The sequence below is a fragment of the Mytilus californianus genome, unplaced genomic scaffold (genome assembly GCF_021869535.1).
Source record: "Mytilus californianus isolate M0D057914Y unplaced genomic scaffold, xbMytCali1.0.p SCAF_4, whole genome shotgun sequence".
Lineage (NCBI taxonomy): Eukaryota > Metazoa > Mollusca > Bivalvia > Mytilida > Mytilidae > Mytilus > Mytilus californianus.
Window position 1 is genome coordinate 110,665,436 of NW_026262690.1, and position 25,346 is coordinate 110,690,781.

Below are 25,346 nucleotides of genomic sequence, written 5' to 3' on the forward strand. Positions count from 1 at the left end.
TTAAGTTAATTTCTGTCGCATTTATATATAAATGGGTTAAGAATCTGGCGCTAAAAATTAAAAAGGTTAAACATTAGAGCTAAAACATCAGATTTTTCCCTCTCGATAAATGATGTCAATGCGTTAAAATTTACTCCGCTGGTAAACTGCGTGTAGGCAGGAACATATATATGTTAGATATACTGTTCCCAGGTGTAGGGTACAAAAATGTATGTAGGGAAGTTCATGATTGCTCAATAATCTTTATATTATTTTGGTCGGTCGAAGAACAAAATACATCGTTTAACATGTGTTCAATCTTTATTAAAACATAAAACATAACTTTGAAGATTCAGTTTGAAAGAAAAAAAACATGGTTAGCCATTAAGGTAATTGTCTCTGAAAAAGGGGGTCCTTCATTTCCGTATTCATTAAAATTTAGGGCATTTTCCTTTATTCTCTATTCTTTATATTTTTGTTCATTTTTCTCTATTTATTATTTTTTTTACAATTTACATTCCCTATTCTTTAAACCCCATCCACACCCGTAATGGTTGTCGTTGGTTCTTCTTCTTCAGATATGTACAGTGATTACGAACTGTCTGCTAAAATTGCTTTTTCAACCTAAAGCGGGTCGTAGGTTTTCTCTTTTGAATTAAATTTTGTACTGAATATCTCTATAATATTTAAGAGTGATGACACGGACCTGGAATAAGCAACTCTTGTCTGTCGTACCTTGTACGGGATGGTAGAATACAACTTGTTCTTAAAAATATCACTCTTCAAAAGGAAGGTGATTTTAGTCTAATATTTTTTATGAAACTTTTTCCAGAACTCGAAAGTTAAAAGCAATGCTGAAATTTGTTTGCGGTACGACAATTTCCCTTGTTTGTAAACTTTATTTTAACTTTAAAAGAACTAAGCAAAAGTCCCGACACATGGGCTGGGTAAGAAATAAAATAGTAAGTTTCGTCTGCTACGACGTAGCATAATAGTTAATACGCTTGTCCAGTCTTGACGTTTACAATTACAAACTGACCAGGTCATAAGATTAGATGGTTACGGGTCACTTCACACTGACCAAGTAGCTTGTGTAGTGGCTGGAGTACACAGGTGAATGACCAATGTATTGACCAGCATATCGGTCGAATAATTTTATTTTATGATGAAGATTACTGAAACTTTCTATTTTTAAAAGATAAAAAAATAATATTTGTAAAGTTGTTAAACGACTTTGAGTACAAAATACATGTATGGAGAATATTTTCCTTGGAATGTAATACACAAACTGGACTTAGTAATGCTATGGCCGAAAGGTTAAATTATCCTGATGAAGATTATGAAGATGCTCTCACAGTTTTAAAAGGATTTTCTGATAATAATTTTGGAATTGGTGCTGTTATAAGAATTCTAACAGATTGTGGAAATAATATGTCTGGGTATGTAGAGTGGTTATGTAACTTTTTGTGCATGTCTGTCTGTGTAGCCTGCAGAGATTTGTAATGGACTATAGCTAATGCAGGTCACCTGTGTACAATACACACATAACAATGAATCATTTCACCTCTTTTATCATACTTATGTAGTGTCAAAATAATTGAGCTTTTGTAAGTTTATTTTAGATACACATATACAAATTAAAAAACAGAATTTTTGCTGAAACTGCAATATGTGCAACTTAATGTTTGGATGCACAGATGAAAACTTGAAAAAAAAAGTAGTTGAATAATTTCCGGTTGAAGATTGTTGATGATGTGGGAAGAAAAAAATGGTTAATTAATAATTTGAAAAATTAAAAGAATGAGGCGATTGAATGCAGTTAACTGGAAGCAAGCTTTGAAAGTTGTCAAAGAACTGGATGCCTTCTCCCTGTGTACAAATTATACACACATAACAATGAATCATTTCACCTCTTTTATCATACTTATGTACAAATGTAGTGTCAAAATATTTGAGCTTTTGTAAGTTTTTTTTAGATACACATATACAAATAAAATAACAGAATTTTTGCGGAAACTGCAACATGTGCAACTTAATGTTTGGATGCACAGATGAAAACTTGAAAAAAAAAAATTTTATTCAGAAAAAAAAGTAGTCGAATAATTTCCGGTTGAAGATTGTTGATGATGTGGGAAGAAAAAAATGGTTAATTAAAAATTTGAAAAATTAAAAGAACAAGGCGATTGAATGCAGTTAACAGGAAGCAAGCTTTGAAAGTTGTCAAAGAACTGGATGCCTTCCCCCCCCCCCCCAAAAAAAAAATTATTGTGTATCCCATACATTTGATAATTTTGATTAGTATTTAATGGATTATTCCCTATAACAATTATTTCAACAACGCAACAGAAGGAATACTTTAAATGTGTTATATACATGTTACATGGTAAATAAAAGTGCTCCTGTACCATGTGTACCCATTTGGAATGTTATCAGTAAAAAAAATCTCTAATTTTTTTTTAAATATGTGGGAATGCTTGAAAAGAGTTGGTGAAGTGCATCACTATTTAATTGTGTCTGTTGTATCAGGTAGAGGACATAAGAGATTTTTAAATTGTTTTAGTCATGTTTTTCCAGAATTATTGAAAACAGGAGTTATCTACCTTTATTTAAAATTTTGAATCAATTAGATATATATAAACCTAATTTAGCTATATTAAAAGGAACAAGTGGGGGGAAAAATGAAACTATAAGATACAAATGTACTTTCAGTGGTATTTGTATACAAGTTATATATTATTAGTGCACATGTACTTTCTCCAAATGATTTTTAGTATTTAAAAAAGAATACAAATGTACTACATCAGAAATGAATACATAAACTTCATTAATTTATACCAGGTTGAAGTTGAATATATATACTGTTTTCTGGGTCTAGAAGTGAAAGCCACTGTTTGAATCATCTATACATCCTAATTTTTCTAACTGAAATCACTTTTTTTTTTTAGCTCACCTGGCGTCCGTCGTCTGTTGTTGTTGTCGTCTGTTAATTTTACAAAAGTCTTCTCCTCTGAAACTACTAGACCAAATTTAACCAAACTTGGCCACAATCATTATAATGGTATCTACATGTAGTTTAAAACTTGTGTCCAATTACCCTGCCTGTCCACCAAGATAGCCAACATGGCTAAAAATAGAACATAGGGGTGAAATGCAAGTTTAGCCTATTATTTTAAAAACCGCTATAAATAGAGAAAATCTGACGGAAGCAAAAACGTTGAGAATGTTGAGCTCTACCTTTTGTACATTTCCTTCAAAACTGTCAGACGACAACTTTTTATAGGAGTACAGTAGTTGCCCTTAAATGATGAATTTAACCATTTTAAAAATTTTTTGCCTATTATCTCAAAAGTTATAATAGATAGCCAGAAACTTTCAAAAGCAAAAATTATAAGCAAGACCAGATCTACAAATAAGTCAAATATGATCAAATTCGTCAGACGACTCCTTATTAGAGATATTTCCCTTTAACAACGATTTTAACCAATTTTTTTGGTTATTGCCTATTATCTTAAAAACTATCATAGATTAATAGAATCTTTAATAGGTAAAAATGATCATCACAACAGGATCTACGAATAAGTAGCATAGCCAGATCTTCAATCGACTCCTTATTAGAGTTATTGCCCTATAATGAAGATTTTTACCAAATTTTTCCATTTTTGCCTAATATCTTAAAACCTATAATAGATAGATAGAAACTTTAAGAAGCAAAAATGATCAACAAGCCAAGATCTACTAATAAGTCAAACATAACAGAAATTGTTAGTCATCTCCTTATTGAAGTTATTGCCCTTTCATGACGATTTACCCCATTTTTGCCTATTATCTTGAAAGCTGTAACAAATAGGTAGAAAATTCAAATAGCACAAATGATCAACAAGACCATGAAGACAAGATCTACAAATAAGCAATAATGGCCTAAATCTTCAGTTGACTCGTTATTTAAGTTAATACCCTTAAATGATAATTTTTAACATTTTTATACATTTTTTGCCTATTATCTTGAAAACTATAATAGATAAAGAGATAACTTTAACAAGGAAAAATTATCAACTGGATAAGATCTACAAATATGTCAACATGACTGAAATTGTCAGTTAACTCTTAATAGAGTTATTCCCCTTTAATGATGATTTTTACTAAAAAGTGGCCACTGTTGAAGATGCAGATGAGCGACACAGAATCATTCTTTAGACTCTAGTTTTTTTTTTATTGAAGCCAAATAAATTCATCCCATTTAATTAAACTTTTCAGAAAATTAATTATGAATCTTTTTGAATATATATGTAAAACAAATTGTAAAATAAGAATAAGGTTACTGTGTACAAATTCTAATGAAGCTACTTAACCACACTCTTAGTTAGGTTGTTCAGTTACACATGTACAAAACATTTTTGTGTGGTGTTGGAAAAAAAGAAATTATTACCAGTGTTGACCACTCTGCATATATCTTTAATATTTTTGAGTCATCACACTGGTCATTGTACATGTGTTGCTGTTTAATTTATGTATACCCCATATCTTTTATATAGAGTTTGTCTTTATTGTTGTCTTTCTCTCTTTTGTTACAAATTACAATTTTACTGTTGAATGTCTTTTCTTTCTTTAAATATCACTATTGATCAGAAACATATTAGATCAATAAAAATATCTAGTGACAAATTCTTTAGATAGGAAATCTATTCCTGTCACAGTGTTGTTATTGCTGACTGTATTCTCCAAAGACTATTCCAAGACCTTTTACTTGACATTTTTCTTTAGACTGTCTTCAGCAACTTATTTTTAGATAGTACTTGTCCTTGAATGTAAACTTTTATACAAGTATCTTACAAACCTTTGGATGGAACAAGGGAATTTAGTTCTAAACCAATCACCAGTCCCCCATTTTCTGAATTCATTATGATACAGACTTTGTTGGATACAAATTTATGGAATTGTTGTTTTGTATACAAATAGAACAAACTCCCTCTATGATATTTATCTCAACTTGTATACAACTTACATATATTAATAGATCAGTAAGTTTTTTTTAGAAGATTGACATAAAAAGTTTTTTTTAGAAATTTGACATAAAAAGGTTGTTTTTTTTCATTTCTGTAAACATACATCTGGTGTTTTGATTATTTGCTTTTATTTAAACTGATTTTCTGTGATAAAAGGTTCATGTATAAATTTAAATGTACAAGAAACTTGGTAAACCAGATAAAATAATTAAGAAATAGTTATATTCTAGTTTCCATAGTAATATTGATAAGAGTTTAGAAAATGTGAGGTCATACAGTAGCCAGCTGCACTTTGTAATCATAGGTCAGTTTGACCTTTTCACACTGGAAATGATATTTAATTGTAGAAATGCATTAATTTCATGTCAGTAATATTTGATCTACTTGAGAAAATCTATTTAAATGTTGATATCTCTCTATCATCAGGCCTGACCACTACTGTAACAGTTGGTGTATTGTTATTTCTTATCTTTTTGTTTTCTTACCATTGATTATTCATTTTTATTTTAGTTTTGATCTTTGAAGTGAGGATTTTCATGGTATCACATATAAAACAAACACAGATGGCATTTTATACATTCCCACCCCCCAAATATACATGTGTATCAGCTGAAAATTAAGGGAGTGTTTTCAGACTTGATCTGTTATTTAATACAGTCGAATCCGCTTAAGATGGATTGTCAGTATATATTTCCTGAGATAGAATTTTCTTATACTTTGCCGAAATGAAGATTTTACTATGCTTTTTTCAAAAATATAATAAAAAGTATCGGTCACCATGCTATTTTTCAAACTAAATGTCGTGTAAAATTGCCAAAATTTGAATAGATTGTTCATGAAAAAAACATTTTTGTGAATAAAAAGAAATCTATGAGATAGAATTTTGAAATAAAATATGAGAAGATAGGTTTTATAATATGCTTTAAGAAAATAAAAAGAAAAAATGGTTTCACCAACTTGTTTTCTTTCTATAAGTAAAAAATGAAAATTTCACTATCATTCCAGTATAAAAATTTTACTATAAGAGTTATCTCCCCTTAAATGGCCAAGTTGGAAAATTGATTCTTAAAAAACACAAAAATTTGTGGCATACAGGTTATATTATTAATAATTATGTCCTCAATCAGCATTAAGGTATCTAGTTTTAAAACATTGTCTAGGGATCTGGCCAGCCAACCAACATGGCTGTAATGGCTGAAAATAGAACATAAGGACAACTTAAGCAAATATGTATATTAAAGGGATTCCTTAAGCAGATATTTATATTACAGGGAGTCCTTGAGCAGATATTTATATTACAGGATCTGAGGATTCCATAGACAAATATATATATTACAGGGATTCCATAGTCAAATATTTATATCACAGGGATTCCATAGTCAAATATTTATATTACAGGGATTCCATAGACAAGCTGAGCCTGAAGGATGACAGCCTTGCCGGAGGTTATCCTGGGGGATATTTACTCCCCCATATGATGCCTAGTCAGATTCCGTCCTCAACAACATCTCCGCACGATGGTCGGATGTTAACGATGCTTGATGGCTCTTTATCATTCACCAATACTCACAAACTCAAGCACGAGATCATGTCCTCTGGTAAGTCTTAGCTGCTTCAGATTGAAGAGGAAAAGGGGAGGGGGAGTCTACTAGTTTATATCTTCATACTTTGGACACATTTCAGTTGTCTGAGAACAAAATAGGCTAGAACCATTATATTTTATTTGAGCTATATAGCTATACGGTGACCTATAGTTGTTAATTTCTGTGACATTTGGTCTCTTGTGGAGAGTTGTATCATTGGCAATCATACCACATTTTCTTTTTTATATGAAAAATTAAAGTTGTTAGCTAGGCTAAAGCTTTCCTTTTTCTTTTTCTGTGTTCAAATGCACATATAGAAATTGTTATATCTTCTGAAAAAATAGTATGCTGGATAGCTGAGACTAGACTTTTTTTAAACATTTTTTTTTCTTTAATTAAGCTGTTTAATCATGGATTTCTAATGCTTGAAAATATAATGACATAAGATGTTTGATTGTTAAAGAGTTGATTATGCTAACAAGGTGACCGTAGACTATAATTATTGTGAAATTTTGCCGCTGTAAATCAATATGTCTGTAAGAAGTGACACAGGTGCACTGTACAACTCTAATCAGGATTAAATGTTTTCATTTCAGGTTCTGGTCACAATAAACTGTGTCAGGTCTGCAGTGATAACGCCTCAGGATTTCACTATGGAGTTTGGTCTTGTGAAGGATGTAAGGCTTTCTTCAAACGCAGTATCCAGGGTAAGTTAATACCAGTATTTTAAGAATTTGACATGAACATACTACAGATAAACCTCCCTACAGCAAACTTTACCAAACCAGTAACCTTTGTAAAGTGAACTCTTGTACCAGGACATACATAAGCTTCAGTACAGCAGAAAATCTATTTAGCTTCAGTACAGGAGAGACTCTCCTTCAGTTCAGCAGAAACTCTCTCTTAAGTTTAGCTGAAATTTTCCCTTCAGTGCAGGTGAGATTCTTCCTTTAGTATAGTAGAAAATCTCCCATCATTCCAGCAGAAAATCTCCCTTCAGTTCAGCAGAAACTCTCCCTGCAGTGTCACTTCTTGGTAAGGGGAATAACTGTCAAATAAGAACTGCTAATGCAGGAAACCAGTGTCATTACATGGAAAGGGGAATAACTATCCAATTAGAACTGCTAATACAGGAAACCAGTGTCACTTCTAGGTAAGGGGAATAACTGTTAAATAAGAACTGCTAATGCAGGAAACCAGTGTAAGGCCATGCATGGTAAGGGCAATAACTGGTCAAATATGAACTGTTAATGTTGTGTCATGGTAAGGGGAATAACTGCTAATGCAGGAAACACGTTGGAAAGGGGAATAACTGGTCAAGTAAGAACTGTTAATGCAGGAAACCAGTGCCACTTCATGGTAAGGGAAGTAACTGGTACACCTGTATTCATTTGTAATTACAGAGTCAATATAGCATTCAGAAAACGACTATTTAAGCCAGATATATGATAGCCAATGTTAAAAAAATGAATAGTAGTTCTACATGTCCATTTTGAACTACATTAGTACATGTTACAATTGATGGGGATGGTTAAATAAGGGTCAACAGTTGACGAACAGGTTACATGAAAATAATCCTTTGACATTTAATACTTGTTTAACCACAGCTTTGCAGAAGACAAGCAAGATAATTGGTTGGTCATTTTCTAAAATTAGCTGATTTATTTTCTTACTATTCATTCTATGCTTTATTCTGATCTCCTTTCTATTAAATCATATACATTTGTATTTTTGTAATGTACTTTAGTATGACGTCCATTATCACTGAACTAGTATACATATTTGTTTAGGGGCCAGCTGAAGGACGCCTCCGGGTGCGGGAGTTTCTCGCTGCATTGAAGACCCATTGGTGGCCTTCAGCTGTTGTCTGCTCTATGGTTGGGTTGTTGTCTCTTTGACACATTCCCCATTTCCATTCTCAATTTTATTTGTTTTATCTTTATCATCCAATTCTGATTGTATTTTTTATGTGGTACCTTAATCGAATAATAAAATATTCTCAAATCCTGTTGATTTGAAGATATTGTCCTGATCAATTAATTATCTATTAAAAGACTCTTTTCAAATTATTGAAATGATTTCAATATTTTTAACTTCACAGACCAAGTCTATTTTTTTTAGGTTCACTTCACTTTGACTGTGATCTTTTTATAATGATACTATTTTCTATAGTTAATAGAGCATAGATAATGTTATTAACGTCATTTGAACTTTATCTTATAACTTTAGAACAATTTTTTTAACCAATATTTTCTGTGTCAGTGAGTGTATGACCTATATTTATTAATAGTGCAAGGTCTATGACCTATATATAATGACATTTAACAATCAATACAAGTCTAGGGTTTGTTTTTGGGAAATCTTATCTTTATTCATGCCTTGGGATGTTCTCTTCCTGACAGTATGTATTTTTAATCTTTCATTTATTCATGCCTTTTGATGTTCTCTGACGGCTTGTTTCTCTAAATGGACTTACATATAACCTGGGACTATTATACTAACATATTCCCAGATATAACATGCAGAAGGTATATATGTGTACCAGATTCCAGTTAATGTTAATGTAATTTTTATTATAATAATAATATTTATTTACAGTCGATGACTTGTATCTGGTGTTTTTCGATCTGATTTACAAAAATTAACTGTGGATGGCTTAACATAATTAGCTGCTAATGTGAAAACCTCTAATTATATCATCCTCAGTATTCTAATATGTGTCCGACATTTTTATTGAAAGAAAACGTTTTGTTTGCAGGACCTGTAGATTATGTTTGTCCAGCTACCAACAGTTGTACTATAGACAAACATAGAAGGAAAAGTTGTCAAGCCTGCAGACTGAGGAAGTGCTACGAAGTCGGCATGAATAAAGGTAAGATTCTAATAGTGTTAATAGTATAGACAAACACTGAAGGAAAAGTTTTCACGCCTGCAGACTTAACAAGCGATAAGAAGTCTGCCTGAATGAAGGTAGTTAATAGCATAGAAAAACACCAAATGAAAAGTTGTCAAGCCTGCAGTCTGAAGAAGTGCTACGAAGTCAGCATGAATAAAGGAAAGACTCTAATAGTGTTACTAGCATAGACAAACAACGAAGGAAAAGTTGTCAAGTCTGCAGACTTATGGAGTGCTACCACATCAGTATGAATATTCAATGGTAAGACTCAAATAGTGTTAACATAAGCAAACACAGAATAAAAAGCTGTCAAGCCTGCAGACTTCAAGGAAGTGCTACAAAGAAGACATGAATAAAGGTAAGACTGTAATAGTGTTAGCATAGACAAGCACAGAAGAAAAAAGTTGTCAAGCCTGCAGACTGAGGAGGTACTCAGTCTGCATGAATGAAGATAAGACTCGAATAGAATTAGCATAGACAAAATGAAAAAATTGTAATGGCACATAGACTTGGATAATTCAGTATACTGTGGATTCATTTATTTTCGTGGGTTCCAATTTTCGTTAATTGAGGAAAACTTGCATTTTCGTGGATACTTGATTTCGTGGTTTTGCCAAAGTCTGCATACAATCTTATAGAAAATTTGTGATTCGTTGAACATTTAAATTTGTGGTTTACCTGTACCCACGAAATCCACGAAAATTGGTACCAAACGAATAATAATGAATCCACAGTAAATGAAAGTAAACATTTTTGAGTTGTACCTAGACAAATGGAAAAAGGTTAATTTTGGACCAAGAAAGTGCTACAAAGTAAGCATGAATAAAAGTTAGATTCTAATTTTTAGTATAGACAAATACTGAAAAGGTTTCAGGTCTGCAGACTGAAAAAGTGCAAAAAAGAAGGTGAGAATAAAGGTTAGATAGTTGTAACCTAGACAAATGAAAAAACAAAAGATTTCAGGCCTCAGAGATATAGAAAATGAAGGGTAAAGGTAAGATTTTAATAGTTCTAGTATAGATAAATATGGAAAAAAAAGTTGTTAGGCCTCAGAGATTTAGAAAATGAAGGGTAAAGGTAAGATTTTAATAGTTCTAGCATATACAAATATGGAAAAAAAAGTTGTTAGGCCTGAGAGACTTACAAAATGAAGGGTAAAGGTAAGATTTTAATACTGAGAGCATTCAAGCTCAGGGTGGCTAGTAGACAGCATTATGGCAGTGTAAGAAAAGAAGTATTTATCCTGCAATCAGCCAACTATTGTACAAAAACAGGTATACAAATAAATTTTTGCTTTATTTAAGTCTCTGTTACCCTGCTTCCATGTTGAGCAAGCGGTAATGTGGATATTTCTTATTGTGTAAAAGGTCATTTTGGGGTCCTCTTCGAGGTCCTCGTTTAAACTATGTCGATGTCTTTCAGAAATCAGAGACAATGATTTGGATTTAAACAACAAATGCTTCAAGTGCCAGGTGTAAATTGCAGGATAAAAACAATATATTTACATTGTCAGAAATATAAAATGTATTCGTATTCACTAAAAAACAGGAGACAAGCTCAGCGAGCCTTGCTTTTTTTTCCTGTTTCTAAAGCTCGTACAAATAAATTTTATATTTTCCGACAATGTACATATACTATATATTTATCTGTAAGTTGTCCATTGACAGAAATGTAATAACGAATGGACTTATTTGGTCAACATCAGCATTCCTGTACACTCTATAATGCCTTTTAAGCAAATCTAAATATAGATCTATTTTTTATACTTTGAATGAATTCATTAATTATCTTGGGGGGGAAATCAATATCTGAAGTTCTAAATTGAGTTTAGATTACAAGAAGTTGAATAACCTAAAGGACACATATATATGGAGCAATGACTTTTAGGACATATCATTGTCTCAAGGTAGTTGTCATTTAAGGAAGAAATTGTAAAACATATGAAGTTTACCTTTTAAATCTCATATTTGGAAATTGGATATATTAGATTTTATTTCTTTACTTAGCATTTTTAAATTTGGAAAGTTGTATTCAGCGATAACAATTACATTCAACTTTAGAATTGATTTATTTCATGGTTACTCTACTGTGTAAAGTAATTATTTTGATAAAAAAAATCAATTCATAAAAATGAGGAACTATTTTAATTTGCAATAGAATTGAATGCAATATATATTTTTTATGTTTTTTTGTGTATTGGAACTTTGCCAGAGGTCATTGACACCAAGGATCAATATCTGTATGGCTCTATACCTACGCAGGACAGTGACCCAAACTCTTACGAAGTATTACGTCCTGCATAAATTATCTTTCTTGTATATATACCCACATAATTATCATACCTGAAAAAACATTATTTTGGGACAAAACTGTAAAGTTGGATTAATTGTGACTTTTGTTCCAGTACATATTTATTAATAAAGGAAATTACTTATTCATTAATTTGGTAAGTTTTGTTATAACTTTTATTAACAATTAAATTATGATTTTATACACAGATAAATTATTCACACCTTTATCATGTTTATATACCAAAGGGCTAAAGTTTGTAAAATTAAAAGAATTTAATAAGTGTACCAAAAATAAGGAGATTTTGAGTATTGTATAGGCAATTGCATTTTGTTGGTCAGTGGTATTTACTGACACCATAGTACAATGTACATCAACTGCCTATACTATTTACCATATCATGGGACAACTTTGAGGGGTTACAAATTTCTCTCAGAATATATTGCACCAGCCTTATGTATCTTGTCAGTTTTACAGTCCTCTATAAAGGCATTTTTGATATCCAAATGACAGCTTACAGTAACTTGCAATGGATGGGGTCCACGGGTGCCACCCAAATACATAAGGTCCTCTAGGTATAAAATGAAAGGAGTAGGGGCAATAAGGCCCTTATTTGGCACAAATATTAGTACAATTTGAAAAGTTTTCATATATATATATATATATATTCTTAAACTTGTCCTAACTCCACTTAGGTACACTGTGTTCAGAAAATAAAAACACAAATTTCATAGGCAACAAACCATGACAAAATTTGTATATTTTGTAAAATTTCTTGATTTTTCTTGTTTAACGTCAACTTTTAAGTATATGTTAGGTTGGAAAAGTATGTGCGCACCCAAGAAACAACTCTATATTTGGTGAGAATATGTCAATAGTTATTATAAAGCTTCTTTTGGACTGTTTTGTTGTTTCTTGCTCAAGATGTTTCCTTAAACGAAACATAAAAAACCTTATGAAATTCATTTATATTTCTTGATTTAACGCATTTTTAAACATTATGTGCAAATTTGAAATAGTTCCCAATAATTTATTTTTTCTTGGTCCTTAACAGAGCCTTAATGCCCTGCCCCTACTCCTTTGTTAAAAGCTATGTCATCTTATAAGTATTAAAGTTTTATGAAACTTTATGAAATTGATTAAAGCTGCCAGTAGTTGATTGCTATCAATATAAGTTAAACTCATTGTTTTCACTAAAATATAAAAGGAAATGCAAAATAAACATTTTAATGAATGTAGAATTCATGAAATCTTAAAGAAAATATGTATTGTGTTAGATATGTCTGTATGCTCTAATTTTCTTTGAGATAAAAGCTTTAAAAAAATTACTAAAAAATAACAGAAAAATGATGTCTCAAGCTAGGAAATGTTTTAAAACAAATTAAATGAATTACATATAGCAAACTCTTTCTGTAGTAGAAATGACAGGAATATGAACGTTTTATCAAACACATACTGTAAACCAACTAATTTTCATGAGTGATTTATTTTTCGCGACTTTTGCGAGTAGAAAAATAACGTGAATAGAAATCGTCGCAAATATATATGTAAAACTTGGATCTTTCCTTATTTAACTACATCAAGTAATTAAATAATTGCGGAATTATATCGCCTCAAAGTGGACTAGAAAGTGCTAAACATGAAAAAAAGTATCTGCGAAAATAAGTTGGTTTACAGTATTTTAAAAATGTAAGTTTTTCAAAATAAGGTTAATATAAGGGTTGCTGAGAAATACATTTTAATACATTGCTAAGGAAAATTACGAAGGAGATACTGGTGTATAGTGTTATTATACGACCGCAAAAAAATTTTGTGGTCGTATATTGGTATGACGTTGGCGTCGTCGTCGTCGTCGTCCGGCGTCGTCGGCGTCGTCCGGCGTCGTCGTCCGAAGACACATTGGTTTTCGCACTCTAACTTTAGTTTAAGTGAATGGATCTTTTTGAAATTTTACCATAAGGTTAAATACCACAAAAGGAAGGTTGGGATTGATTTTGGGGGTTATGGTACCAACAGTTAAGGAATTAGGGGCCAAAAAGGGGCCAAAAATAAGCATTTTCTAGTTTCCAGACAATAACTGTGGAACGGTGTATGGATCTCTCTGAAATTATACTACAAGTTTCCATACCACAAAGGGATGGTTAGGATTTGCTTTGGGGGGTTATGGCTCAAACCATTTAGGAATTAGGGGCAAAAAAGGGGGAAAAACAAGGTTGTCCTGGTTAATGGACAAATACTTTAGTACAAAACATAATTTAAAGCAGTGTAAGGGAGATAAATCAAATACATCATTGAAATTATCTCCCTTACACTGCTTTTAAATTATGTATAAAGTAATGGTTAATGAACAATAAAGATAATTTAAAACAGTGTAAGGGAGGTAATCCAAATACAACGTTTTGGTTACTTCCCTTACACTGCTTTTAAATTATGTTTAAAGAAATACATATTTATAAAGGAAGACCAGTAAAAATATCTGCAAATGTTGCATCTTTTTTTTTTACAAAAAAATCCATATGAAAGATTTGACACTATATTTTTAATTCTATTATAAAATAGATTAAGTTAGCACTATGGTAAATTTAAATGGGTAATTATGGTTGCCAACTCCATTGGAAATTTGAATTGAGATTATAACCATATCTTGAGGGAAAGAATTTTTTGGGGGAAAAAAGGGGGGGGGGGGGGGGATAAAAAGAAATTGTGGGGGGTCAATTTTTTCTCATTTCAGATTTCAGAAATTAAAAAGAATTATTCTTCAAATATTTTTTTTTTTTTCAAATTTCAAATATTGAAAAATTTCAAGAAGTAATCTTTAATTGCACAGTATGGCGCATTAGATTTGTAAAATCTTTGATCACATTTATTTATTTGTTATGCCGAATCTAACAGTGTATATAGATTTTTAATTTTGGGTCCAGTTTTCAAATTGGTCTACATTAAGGTCCAAAGGGTCCAAAATTTAACTTTGTTTGATTTTAGCAAAAATTGAATACATGAGGTTCTTTGATATGCTGAATCTAAACATGTATTTAGATTTTTGATTTTTGGCCCAGTTTTCAAGTTGGTCCAAATTGGGGTCCAAAATTAAACTTTGTTTGATTTCAACAAAAATTGAATATATGGGGTTCTTTGATATGCTGAATCTAACCATGTATTTAGATTTTTTATTTGTGGACCCCGTTATCAAATTGGTTCATATTGAGGTCAAAAGGGTCCAAAATTAAACTTTGTTTGATTTCATCTAAAATTGAATTATTGGAGTTCTTTGATATTCCAAATCTAACCGTTTATTTAGATTTTTAATTTTGGGTCCTGTTTTTTAAATTGGTCTACATTAAGGTCCAAAGGGTCCAAAATTAAACTTAGTTTGATTTTAACAAAAATTGAATTCTTGGGGTTCTTTGATATGCTGAATCTAAACATGTGTTTAGATTTTTGATTATGGGTCCAGTTTTCAAGTTGGTCCAAGATAGGGTCCAGTATTTAAACTTTATTTGATTTCAACAAAAATTGAATATATGGGGTTCTTTGATATGCTGAATCTAAACATGTATTTAGATTTTTGATTATGGGCCCTGTTTTCAAGTTGGTCCAAATTGGGGTCCAAAATTAAACTTTGTTTGATTTCAACAAAAATTGAATATATGAGGTTCTTTGATATGCTGAATCTAACCATGTATTTAGATTTTTTATTTGTGGGCCCCGCTATCAAATTGGTTCATATTGAGGTCAAAAGGGTCTAAAATTAAACTTTGTTTGATTTCATCAAAAATTGAATTATTGGGGTTCTTTGATATGCCAAATCTAACCGTGTTTTTAGATTTTTAATTTGGGTCCCATTTTTTAAAATTGGTCTTCATTGAGGTCCAAAGGGTCCAAAATTAAACTTAGTTTGATTTTAACAAAAATTGAATTCTTAGGGTTCTTTGATATGCTAAATCTAAACATGTGTTTAGATTTTTGATTATGGGCCCAGTTTTCAAGTTGGTCCAAGTTGGGGTCCAAAATTAAACTTTTTTTGATTTCAACAAAAATTGAATATATGGGGTTCTTTGATATGCTGAAACTTACCATGAATTTAGATTTTTTATTTGTGGGCCCCGCTATCAAATTGGTTCATATTGAGGTCAAAAGGGTCCAAAATTAAACTTTGTTTGATTTCATCAAAAATTGAATTATTGGGGTTCTTTGATATTCCAAATCTAACTGTGTATTTAGATTTTTAATTTTAAGTCCCGTTTTTTAAATTGGTCTACATTAAGGTCCAAAGGGTCCAAAATTAAACTTAGTTTGATTTTAGCAAAAATTGAATTATTGGGGTTCTTTGATATGCTGAATCTAAACATGTGTTTAGATTTTTGATTATGGGCCCAGTTTTCAAGTTTGTCCAAGTTGGGGTCCAAAATTAAACTTTGTTTGATTTCAACAAAAATTGAAAATATGGGGTTCTTTGATATGCTGAATCTAACCATGTATTTTGATTTTGGACATTGGACCATAATAGGTAAATTAAAAAAATTCAAGTTCTTAGACCACATTCTTTCTGTGTCAGAAACCTATGCTGTGTCAAATATTTAATAACAATCCAAATTCAGAGCTGTATCAAGCTTGAATGTTGTGTCCATACTTGCCCCAACTGTTCAGGGTTCGACCTCTGCGGTCGTATCAAGCTGCGCCCCAGCGAAGCATTTTATAAAAATTGTACAGGAGTCAATTAGTTATGTTTTTCATTATTTTGTTGTAGGAACACAAAGAAAAGAAAGGAAGTCAAGTGCTAATAGTAAACTTCCAGCAAAAAGAAGTCGAGCAGATTCTACTGATAATATAGTCAACTCTACAAGTGGCAGTCCTAATCCAGCTAAAGTAAGTATTCATCAAAATGTATACATAAACAGGTTACCTCTGACAAGAAGGAAGGGACACCATTTCCTTTAATAAAAATAACAACTCTACAAGTCAGCGTTCTAATCTAGCTAAAAGCCTGTATTGATTCAAATATAATTAGTAAGAAGCCTTTGATGGCAACTCCCTTCATTCATGTTATCGAATAGTCAATTAATATAAAAATAAGGAGATGTAGTATAATTGCCAATTAGACAACTATCCGCCAGAGTTCAAAAGAAGTAGATGTAATTAATTATAGGCCACTGTAAGGCCTTTAACAATGAGAAAAACCCATATGAAAAATAAATATGACAGGCATGAACCAACAACAACCACTGAATTACAGACTCCTGTCTTGGGACAGGTACATAAAGACAACTAATATAAGATAATAGTTTATATTTATTCAAGAAGAAAATGATCTATTCTTTAATTTGGTAGGTTTGTTACAACTTTTATTAACAATTATATTAATATTTTATACATAGATAAAAGATTCACACCTTTATATACCAAAGGGTTAAAGTTTAAACTAATAAAAATCACCCTGACTGTTACAAAGTAAAGGACAAAGAATGCAAGCAATTAACATGGAGTTATATATAGACATAAATGACTTTTGTAATGTTTTTATTCTGATATTGAAAACTGGGTTAAATCCAGGTAAAGATATCAGTACACATGTACCTGTAAACAAAATTTAGATTTTTAGAATTATTTTTTTTAAATATTGAGCCTTTGATAAGCAGATAGAAGATTTGTAAGTTTTGAATATGGAAAGTGAAACCATGAAAGAGGGTCGTAATGGGGGTACCTTCATGACTAATAATTGTTAAAATTCTTGCCATATGACGTTAACGGTAATTTTTGGTGCATGACAATAAAATGTACACTTTCTTTTAGACAATAAAAAAATCGACTGATTTTGACGAATCACACTAATTTTTTTCCAAAATTAACAGTAATGATAATTATTTGAGACCTCTGACGAATCATGATAAGGATATTTTGACAAATCACGGTAAAATTTTAACCAATTTGACGCTAACGGTAGCCGAAAATTACTGTTTGACGCCTGACTGTAAAGGGCATTCACACCCTCAAGAAAGAAAAGCTTCTATAAGCTTTAGATCATTTCTGACTTATTGCTATAAGACAGTAAAGTTTATGTTGGTATGTAGATCTATATATAATATTGATTTCAGAGTCCAAGAAGGTCAGAGACCTCAGCCATATTAGACGCTCTATCTAAAGCAGACATGCCGATCGTAGAAAGTTACCACAATCATAACATGCCACCATCCAGAACACATTTGTTAAATTCTCTGGTTAAACTGGCAGAAAGGGAATTGGTCCAACTGATTAACTGGGCTAAAAATGTTCCAGGTAAGTGTGATGGGAGTGAAGTGTCCAGACATCTTTTATTATGTTATTTGATATTACTGGTTAACATTTAGTCTGAAGGTGTAATACCACCAAATCATAGTACGTCACATCCGGTTGCATACGAAAATAGGTTGAAAAAAAATATTCCCTTGAATTTGACAGTTGTAGGTAATTGATCCTACATTTCATTGCAGTAAAACATTTCTGGGTCATAAACATATATCTTGGGTATTTTAAAGCACCATTATTTTTTTATTTGGGGTTTAAATAGAATATTTTGGAAACTTGAGGTTACATGGTTACTAAAGCTTGTATACAGGTTAAAAAAGGGGGAAAATTTGATTGGTTAACTTCCAGTGATGGTTATTTTCTCATATGCAATGAAATGTTATGTGAATTTTTTTCTATAGTACTGGACAGGATAAAACTTTACTCATGCCAAGTATTTCTTTATTTGAAACAAAGATAAATTCTGCAAAATTTTTTGAAAAGTGCAAATTTAACAAAGACTAATAGGGGAAAATCAATGGTGGTATTACACCTGAAAACTATTGTGACGATAATAGGATCAATAAGCCTTAAATTTTATGGGTCATTAACTTTAAGATGACAAAAATACTTAATTTAATTTCAATCAATGATAACAAATGGAAGGAAGATTTAATTTGGGAATTATCATAAAATATCTGGATGTCTATTTGTTACACTCGCAACAACATATATTTATACTCAATCTTTTACATAAAGAAACAAAATTCTAATGTATAGTCTTTTATCTTTCTACATGTTCTATAGTTTATGTAATCAAATGTTTTCAATAATACTTCATCCATACAATGGATAAAAATTAGAAATTATTAGCCCTTGAAAATATTTTTACAACCAAACTTTTACAGATGGTGTTTCAAAAATTAAATGTGCAGTGGATAGCATAACAACAATATTCCAGATAATTATATGTTGATGTGATATGAATATTTCTGTCCAAATAATTTAAAGTAAGATATGACGTACTCCTGGGCACATTATTCTGATCATGAATCCAACCAGTCTCTATTCTTACTTCTAAATACTGCTTTCTTAATAGAGAATCAACAAATACCAATGTTAAATTTTGGCTTAAATTCGCCTTTCCAGAATCTAAAGGACTATGGGTAATCTCATTGTTTGTACACACAAATGAAAAATATATCCCAGAATGCATTAGATTCTGAAAAGGTGAAAAGGTTAAGGACCATAATTTAAGACCACACTATTTGCTATATAAGACAGCTTCTACCAAAGAATATATAACAGTGTTAAGATTTGTATATACTATTTCAGGTTATATTGATCTATCATTGAGTGATCAGGTCCATTTAATTGAATGCTGTTGGATGGAATTACTCTTACTCAACTGTACCTTCAGATCTATGAGTTACAATGGAAAGAGACTGGTGTTTGCTCCAGATTTTGTTCTTGACAGGTGAGTTTTAATCATTTGTGATTTTGGGGATCAAAGCAGTTATCAGTTGGAGGGAGTTGTTTTTTTCTGCAATATTACTTCATATCTATGAGTTACGATGGCAAGAGACACCATTTATTTCAAAATTTGCTTAGTTTATACTGAAGAGTGAAAATTTCCTTAAGTTTGATAAAGATTTTATTGGATTGGATGCATTTATTTTATTCTCCAACATAACTGTATTTCTAAAAATTTGGAAACTTTGTAAAATTTAATTTTTAAAACATTGCAGCATGTATAATCTAGAAATTATTTTACTTTAAGATCACACTGGGAAATGATGGGGATGACAGAAGTGTTTGAGCAAGTCAGTGCTGTGTCAGAGAACTTTATACAATATCAACTACACAAAAATGAGTCTCTACTGTTACAAGCTACAGTCTTAGTCAATGCAGGTAAGTCAATGTCTACACATAATCCAGGTTTTACTAGCTACAGTCTTAGTCAATGTCTACACATAATCCTGGACTTGCGGTCATAAAAATTTGGATTACGATTATTGTACTCAAACTCAGAATTCAGCCAATCAAAATGCTGGATTTGGTGTTTTGAGCACAAATTTGGTACTTCAAATTTTTTACCTGAGAGCCAAGGTTTAAAGTTTATCTTAGTAATTCAAATGCAGAAAATATGAAAGAATGTTACTCCAAGATGTCAAGTCTTCTTACATCTTCCCAAGTGGCAAATATTTCATGCATATACAGGATGAGTAAAATATAGATATGATATAGTATGAATTATATACAGCTTGTAAATTATTCATTGTATATCCTATAGATTTTTAAACAGTTTAGTTCGCTAGTTCAGATGTAAAGCACTAAGATCATACACCAAAATGGATATGATGTCACATTATTGGTTGAATTTCTATTGTTTAGGATGATATTAGCCAATCACAACATTTTGGTGTCCACTTTTGAAAATATTACCCACAATGCATTGAATGCTGAAACCATGATTTATATCAAGAGGATATTTTTTCAATATAGATAATTGATGAATCCATGTTATATTTTACAGAAGTCAGGAGACTAACAAGTTGTGATAAAATACATAGAATGAGACAGTCGATTCTAGACGCAGTGGTGGATACAGCACAGAAATACCATCCTGACAATCTACGACACGTTCCTTCAATATTACTCATGTTAACTCATATCAGACAAGCAGGCGAAAGGGCAATAGCTTATTTCCAAAAACTTAAACAAGAAGGTTCTGTCACTTTCTCTGATCTTTTAAAGGAAATGTTAGACTCTCAGGACTACACTGAAATCAAAACGGAAAATCCAACAACATGAAATCGTTGATGTTCAAAACATCGTGGAATGAACAAAAAGTGCCCTCAGGGCCAAATAAATATCAGCTCCAAGTGATCAAGACAACAGCACTGATGTTGTTGTTATTGTTGTCTTAACAGTGGCTGTTGTCATGACAACATCATCATAACATCAAAGGTATCTCATTGTACCTCTAAATGTGAATGTCTATACCAAACTTCTATCGTTGGGATCGGTTAACAGCTATGGAACATATGCGGAGATGATCATTCTGTTAACAACATCAGTCTCCGTGAAAAACAGTAGTAAAATCATCCTCAAAGGATCAAATATTCAATTCATTATCATCAATGTCTTTTGTATATGTACCTTCCATATGTCTACCTCATATTTATATCATATCTGCCTCATTTGTTGTATATTACCTCAAAATATCTACCTCAAAGTTAGAGGATTGAAAGATATTTAGAATTTAGTAATATTCACAGGGATACAAGAAGCCCCTAAAGGATCCCGAAAGGTCTTAAGAATGTTAAAATGGAGCATTTTCAGATCCTTGTTAGCGAAATGTGGATGCAAGATCTGTTTTTCATTCAGACTGTGATTTTTGTAGCTTAATGTGATCATTCTTATTGAAATCAGAATAATATTACTTTATATTAATTTGAAATGATTTCTCGTCATAAATGTTTTTCACACATTTTATATAACTTCAAAATATCAAATCAAATGTGTTATTGTTTTGACTAGGCAAAAGATAATTTTACATATTTTTATAATTTAAAGATGTATTATATATTCTGTAGAAGATGTTAACCACATGACAAAATAGGACTAAGTAAAATAATACAATGTATTTTCTAGTTTTGATATGTAGGGAATTTTTTAGTTTAGTCAATAAAAGGAATTTCATTGTTTCCATGGTAAAATGATGAAAACGAAACTTTTTGTGATATTCTTGTACTGTTAAAGTGTTGAAAGCCCTAAGAATTATTTACATATGCATTAAATGTTTGAAGTATATATGGGACTGCGGTTAAAAATAGAAAGAATGGCTTTATAACATGTTCAAAAATCTTAATTTGAATTATTAAATTTAATTGATAAATGTTTTAATTTAATTATACATTTTGTACAACAAATTATCACATGTTTCTACTAGGGCATACAGTTGATAAATATGCTAACATATGTTTCCTGTTTCATTAATGAAAGTTTTATAAAATAATTTCTAAGAATTTTTCTTCCTTGGTATCTTTTGTTTGTGGTTTGTGAAAACATTGTTGGTTCGTGGGGTTTTAAATTGATGTTTTCTGATTAACAAATTAGAACCAATGGAAAATGTTTTCCTACTAGTATGTAGATGCTAAATTTCTTTGTTTATAGGGAACCAGAAAATCCATGAAAACTGGTACCCATGAACAATAATGCTTTCACAGTATATAGATGTGCAATATGGATGATCTCATTTATATTTAGTTACAATCAAAACAAAATCATTTATAAAAGACTCATTAATAACAAATTTATTTCATATGATGATAAATAAGTAAATATAGGAAAACTCACGTCTATTAAGACTTATTTCCGGTTTATTTCATTTTCTAAATTTTTAAAAACCTCAGTTTCATTGACACTGAGGATGTTTATTTGTTTGATAAAATTCAACATTATCATTTTTCGCGTTTGCTTAAGAAAATATTTAAGTTGCTAGACAAGTCTATTGAAGATTTTTCTCAGAAAGGGAGACGACTCTAACTTGTTTAAAAAACAAGAGAGACAACTCTTTCAAATTTCAAAAATTGGTAAAACTAGAGTGGACTATTTATATGAATTTGCTTAAATGATTTACATATGAAAAAGCTACTGAATCATATTTTTTTTGACGATATGTTATTGATATATTAGTGCTTTGTTTAACTTGTCAATGTATTGTGTACTGTTGATATTTTAGTTGTTAACTCTGTGCTTTTTACTTTTTACCCAAGGTAAAACTTTTATCCCTGTTTTCAATATTTCTGTTGTCAAGTCATACATTTTATGTTTATTAAACATGTTAAATTGACATTTAAAAAATAATATAGTGGTTAATTTTTTCCACCTTATTTTACACTTTTAAAATAAAATAACTTATGGCTGAGACTATTATGGGGTCTGGGACGTTAGTATAATAGTCCCAGCTTATGGTAAGGTTATCATACAATTGTAATTAAGGATAAGGTTATAAGGCTTTTTTTCTGACGTTGTTTACAGTATTGAGCTAGAGTAACTTGAAAAAGTTCATGATGCTCAACCAAATCTGATAACATTTGCAATTTACACATACCAAAAGCTCCTTATTCTACCAACTCCTTTGACTTAAGATCATAAATTATACTTCCAACAGTTTTTTTTAAAAACATGATTTACTACTCAAGTTACATGTAAATTGAGTTGACAGATATGTACTTAGGTTCCTGTTTAAAACTCGAAAAACCACATATTCAGATTTAGTTCACAGTAGGTTATATTTTATCCTAAGACGACAAGTTAAAACTTCTGACTCTATATTTACACAGTGAAAAGAAAAAGCACATGTAGAAAAGTAGAAATACAGTAATAGTTTGTTATGTACATGTATGTCATAGGGATAGACTTCTACACTACAATAGTTTGTTATGTAGATGTATGTTATGTAGATGTATGTAATATACATATATGTAATGTACATGTATGTAATGTACATGTATGTAATGTACATGTATGTAATGTACATGTATGTTATGGGGATAGACTTGTACAACACAGTAGTTTGTTTTGTACATGTATGTAATGTAGATGTATGTAATATACATATATGTAATGTACATTTATGTTATGGGATAGACTTATACAACACAGTAGATTGCTATGTACATGTATGTAATGTACATGTATGTTATGTACATGTATGTTATGGGAAAAGACTAATACAACACTGAAGTTTGTTATGTACATGTATGTAATGTACATGTATGTTATGTGGAAAGACTTGTACAACACAGTAGTTTGTTATGTACATGTATGTAATGTACATGTATGTTATGTGGAAAGACTTGTACAACACTGTAGTATGTTATGTACATGTATGTAATGTACATGTATGTTATGTACATGTATGTTATGGGGATAGATTTGAAAGTTGAACAGTATTTTTGATGAAGATAAGATATTGCAGTATTGGTGCTTAAAATTAATGATTATTATGCAGTTATTTTTATTTCTTTCTTTTTGGTATTTGGTGCAGTAAAGTGCTGATTTTTTTTGCCATGTATGTTGACTAGTGTTTGGTGCAACTAGGACTCTTCCAGAGTATAATGTTTTACAGAAATGAGGGTCTAGACTGGGTTTTCAGAATAGAGAATAATGGACCAATACTACAGAATAATTGGCCAGAAAAGTAACGAATAGAGAATAATGGGGTGTTAAAATATAAAGAATAAGAGAAAAATGGCTTAAAAATTTTAAGAATACACAATTGAGGGACTCCCATCCAGGTCCTCAGAAATTTGCAGTAATTTGGTGTTCAAATCATTTTGTTATACTCTAATAGAACCTTCAGAACAGAATATGCTGACATGCTCATAAGCATTGTTTGATAGAGAATAGAAAATAGCACCACTTCTCTTAGAAATAAGAATAGGTTCCATAGATGCGTGTGTCATTTTAAACCCAGGACAACATTTGAGTATGTTGGGGTTATGTCATGAAAGGTTTTATATTATATACACGAGGCAGACCATTTCAACAAACTAAAAGGCATTGAAATGATGATTTATATTCTTAAATATTTTCTTACATGAAATTATTTAAATGTTTATTAAAAACTCTGATATTTTATATTTTAGTGGGTATGACTGATTTCTTAAGTTGATGAAATTTGTTTATGATATCATGGAGCTGATACAGCACTGTGATACTTGAATATAAAACAACTTAGAGATGGAAATGGAGGGTATATGTTAATTGTTTCTTAAGTAACAGGATGTTCAAATAAGGATCTTCTCTGCGTGTATAACACGTTTTGTATGTTTGTAAAATACCCGTCTTTGTTGATAATTAATAAACTGTATATTGTTTTGTCATTTTGTTGCAAAAAATTGTTTTTATGAAAGTTGCAGAATAAAATGTAGCAACGTAAAATGAATGTAGACAATTTGAAATTAAAGAGATGGAAAAACAAATTATATTTTTGTTGTTTTGATTTGTAAAAAAAAGGAAATACAAATGTAGAACACTCTGAGTTAGTTTCACTTTGAACAAATAATGACTGTATGTCCCTGTGGCAGTCTGCCCCATTGTCATTGTCTGTCATATGTCCACTGTCCTTGACCTCAATTTCATGGTTCAGCAACTGCTTGAAAAATAAATTTGAGTTTTTGTGTTATGTGAATTTCTCTCATATTATGAGTAATAGGATAACTATATTTGGTATGCTGGGTTCCTTGCAACCTCTACATGTCCGTCAGACAGATTTCACCCGATCTCGACCTCATTTCATGGATCAGTGATCAAGGTTAAAGT

The 25,346-nt window shown here is 31.0% G+C and overlaps 1 protein-coding gene across 2 annotated transcripts; it reads left to right on the forward strand.

Annotated features, from left to right (window-relative positions):
• Nucleotides 1-781: 781 nt before the first annotated feature.
• LOC127739126 (estrogen receptor-like) lies at nt 782-25,007 on the forward strand. 2 transcript variants are annotated; one of them, XM_052250712.1, is made up of 9 exons: nt 782-849; nt 6,381-6,580; nt 7,162-7,272; nt 9,324-9,437; nt 16,498-16,616; nt 17,843-18,023; nt 19,347-19,488; nt 19,792-19,922; nt 20,548-25,007. In XM_052250712.1, the coding sequence occupies exons 2-9, from the start codon at nt 6,457-6,459 to the stop codon at nt 20,823-20,825; spliced, it is 1,200 nt and encodes a 399-aa protein (XP_052106672.1). In that variant the 5' UTR covers nt 782-849; nt 6,381-6,456; the 3' UTR covers nt 20,826-25,007. The 2 variants fall into 2 exon arrangements, with proteins under 2 accessions (XP_052106672.1, XP_052106671.1); XM_052250711.1 differs by lacking the exon at nt 782-849 and adding an exon at nt 861-1,418.
• The last annotated feature ends 339 nt before the right edge of the window (nt 25,008-25,346 follow it).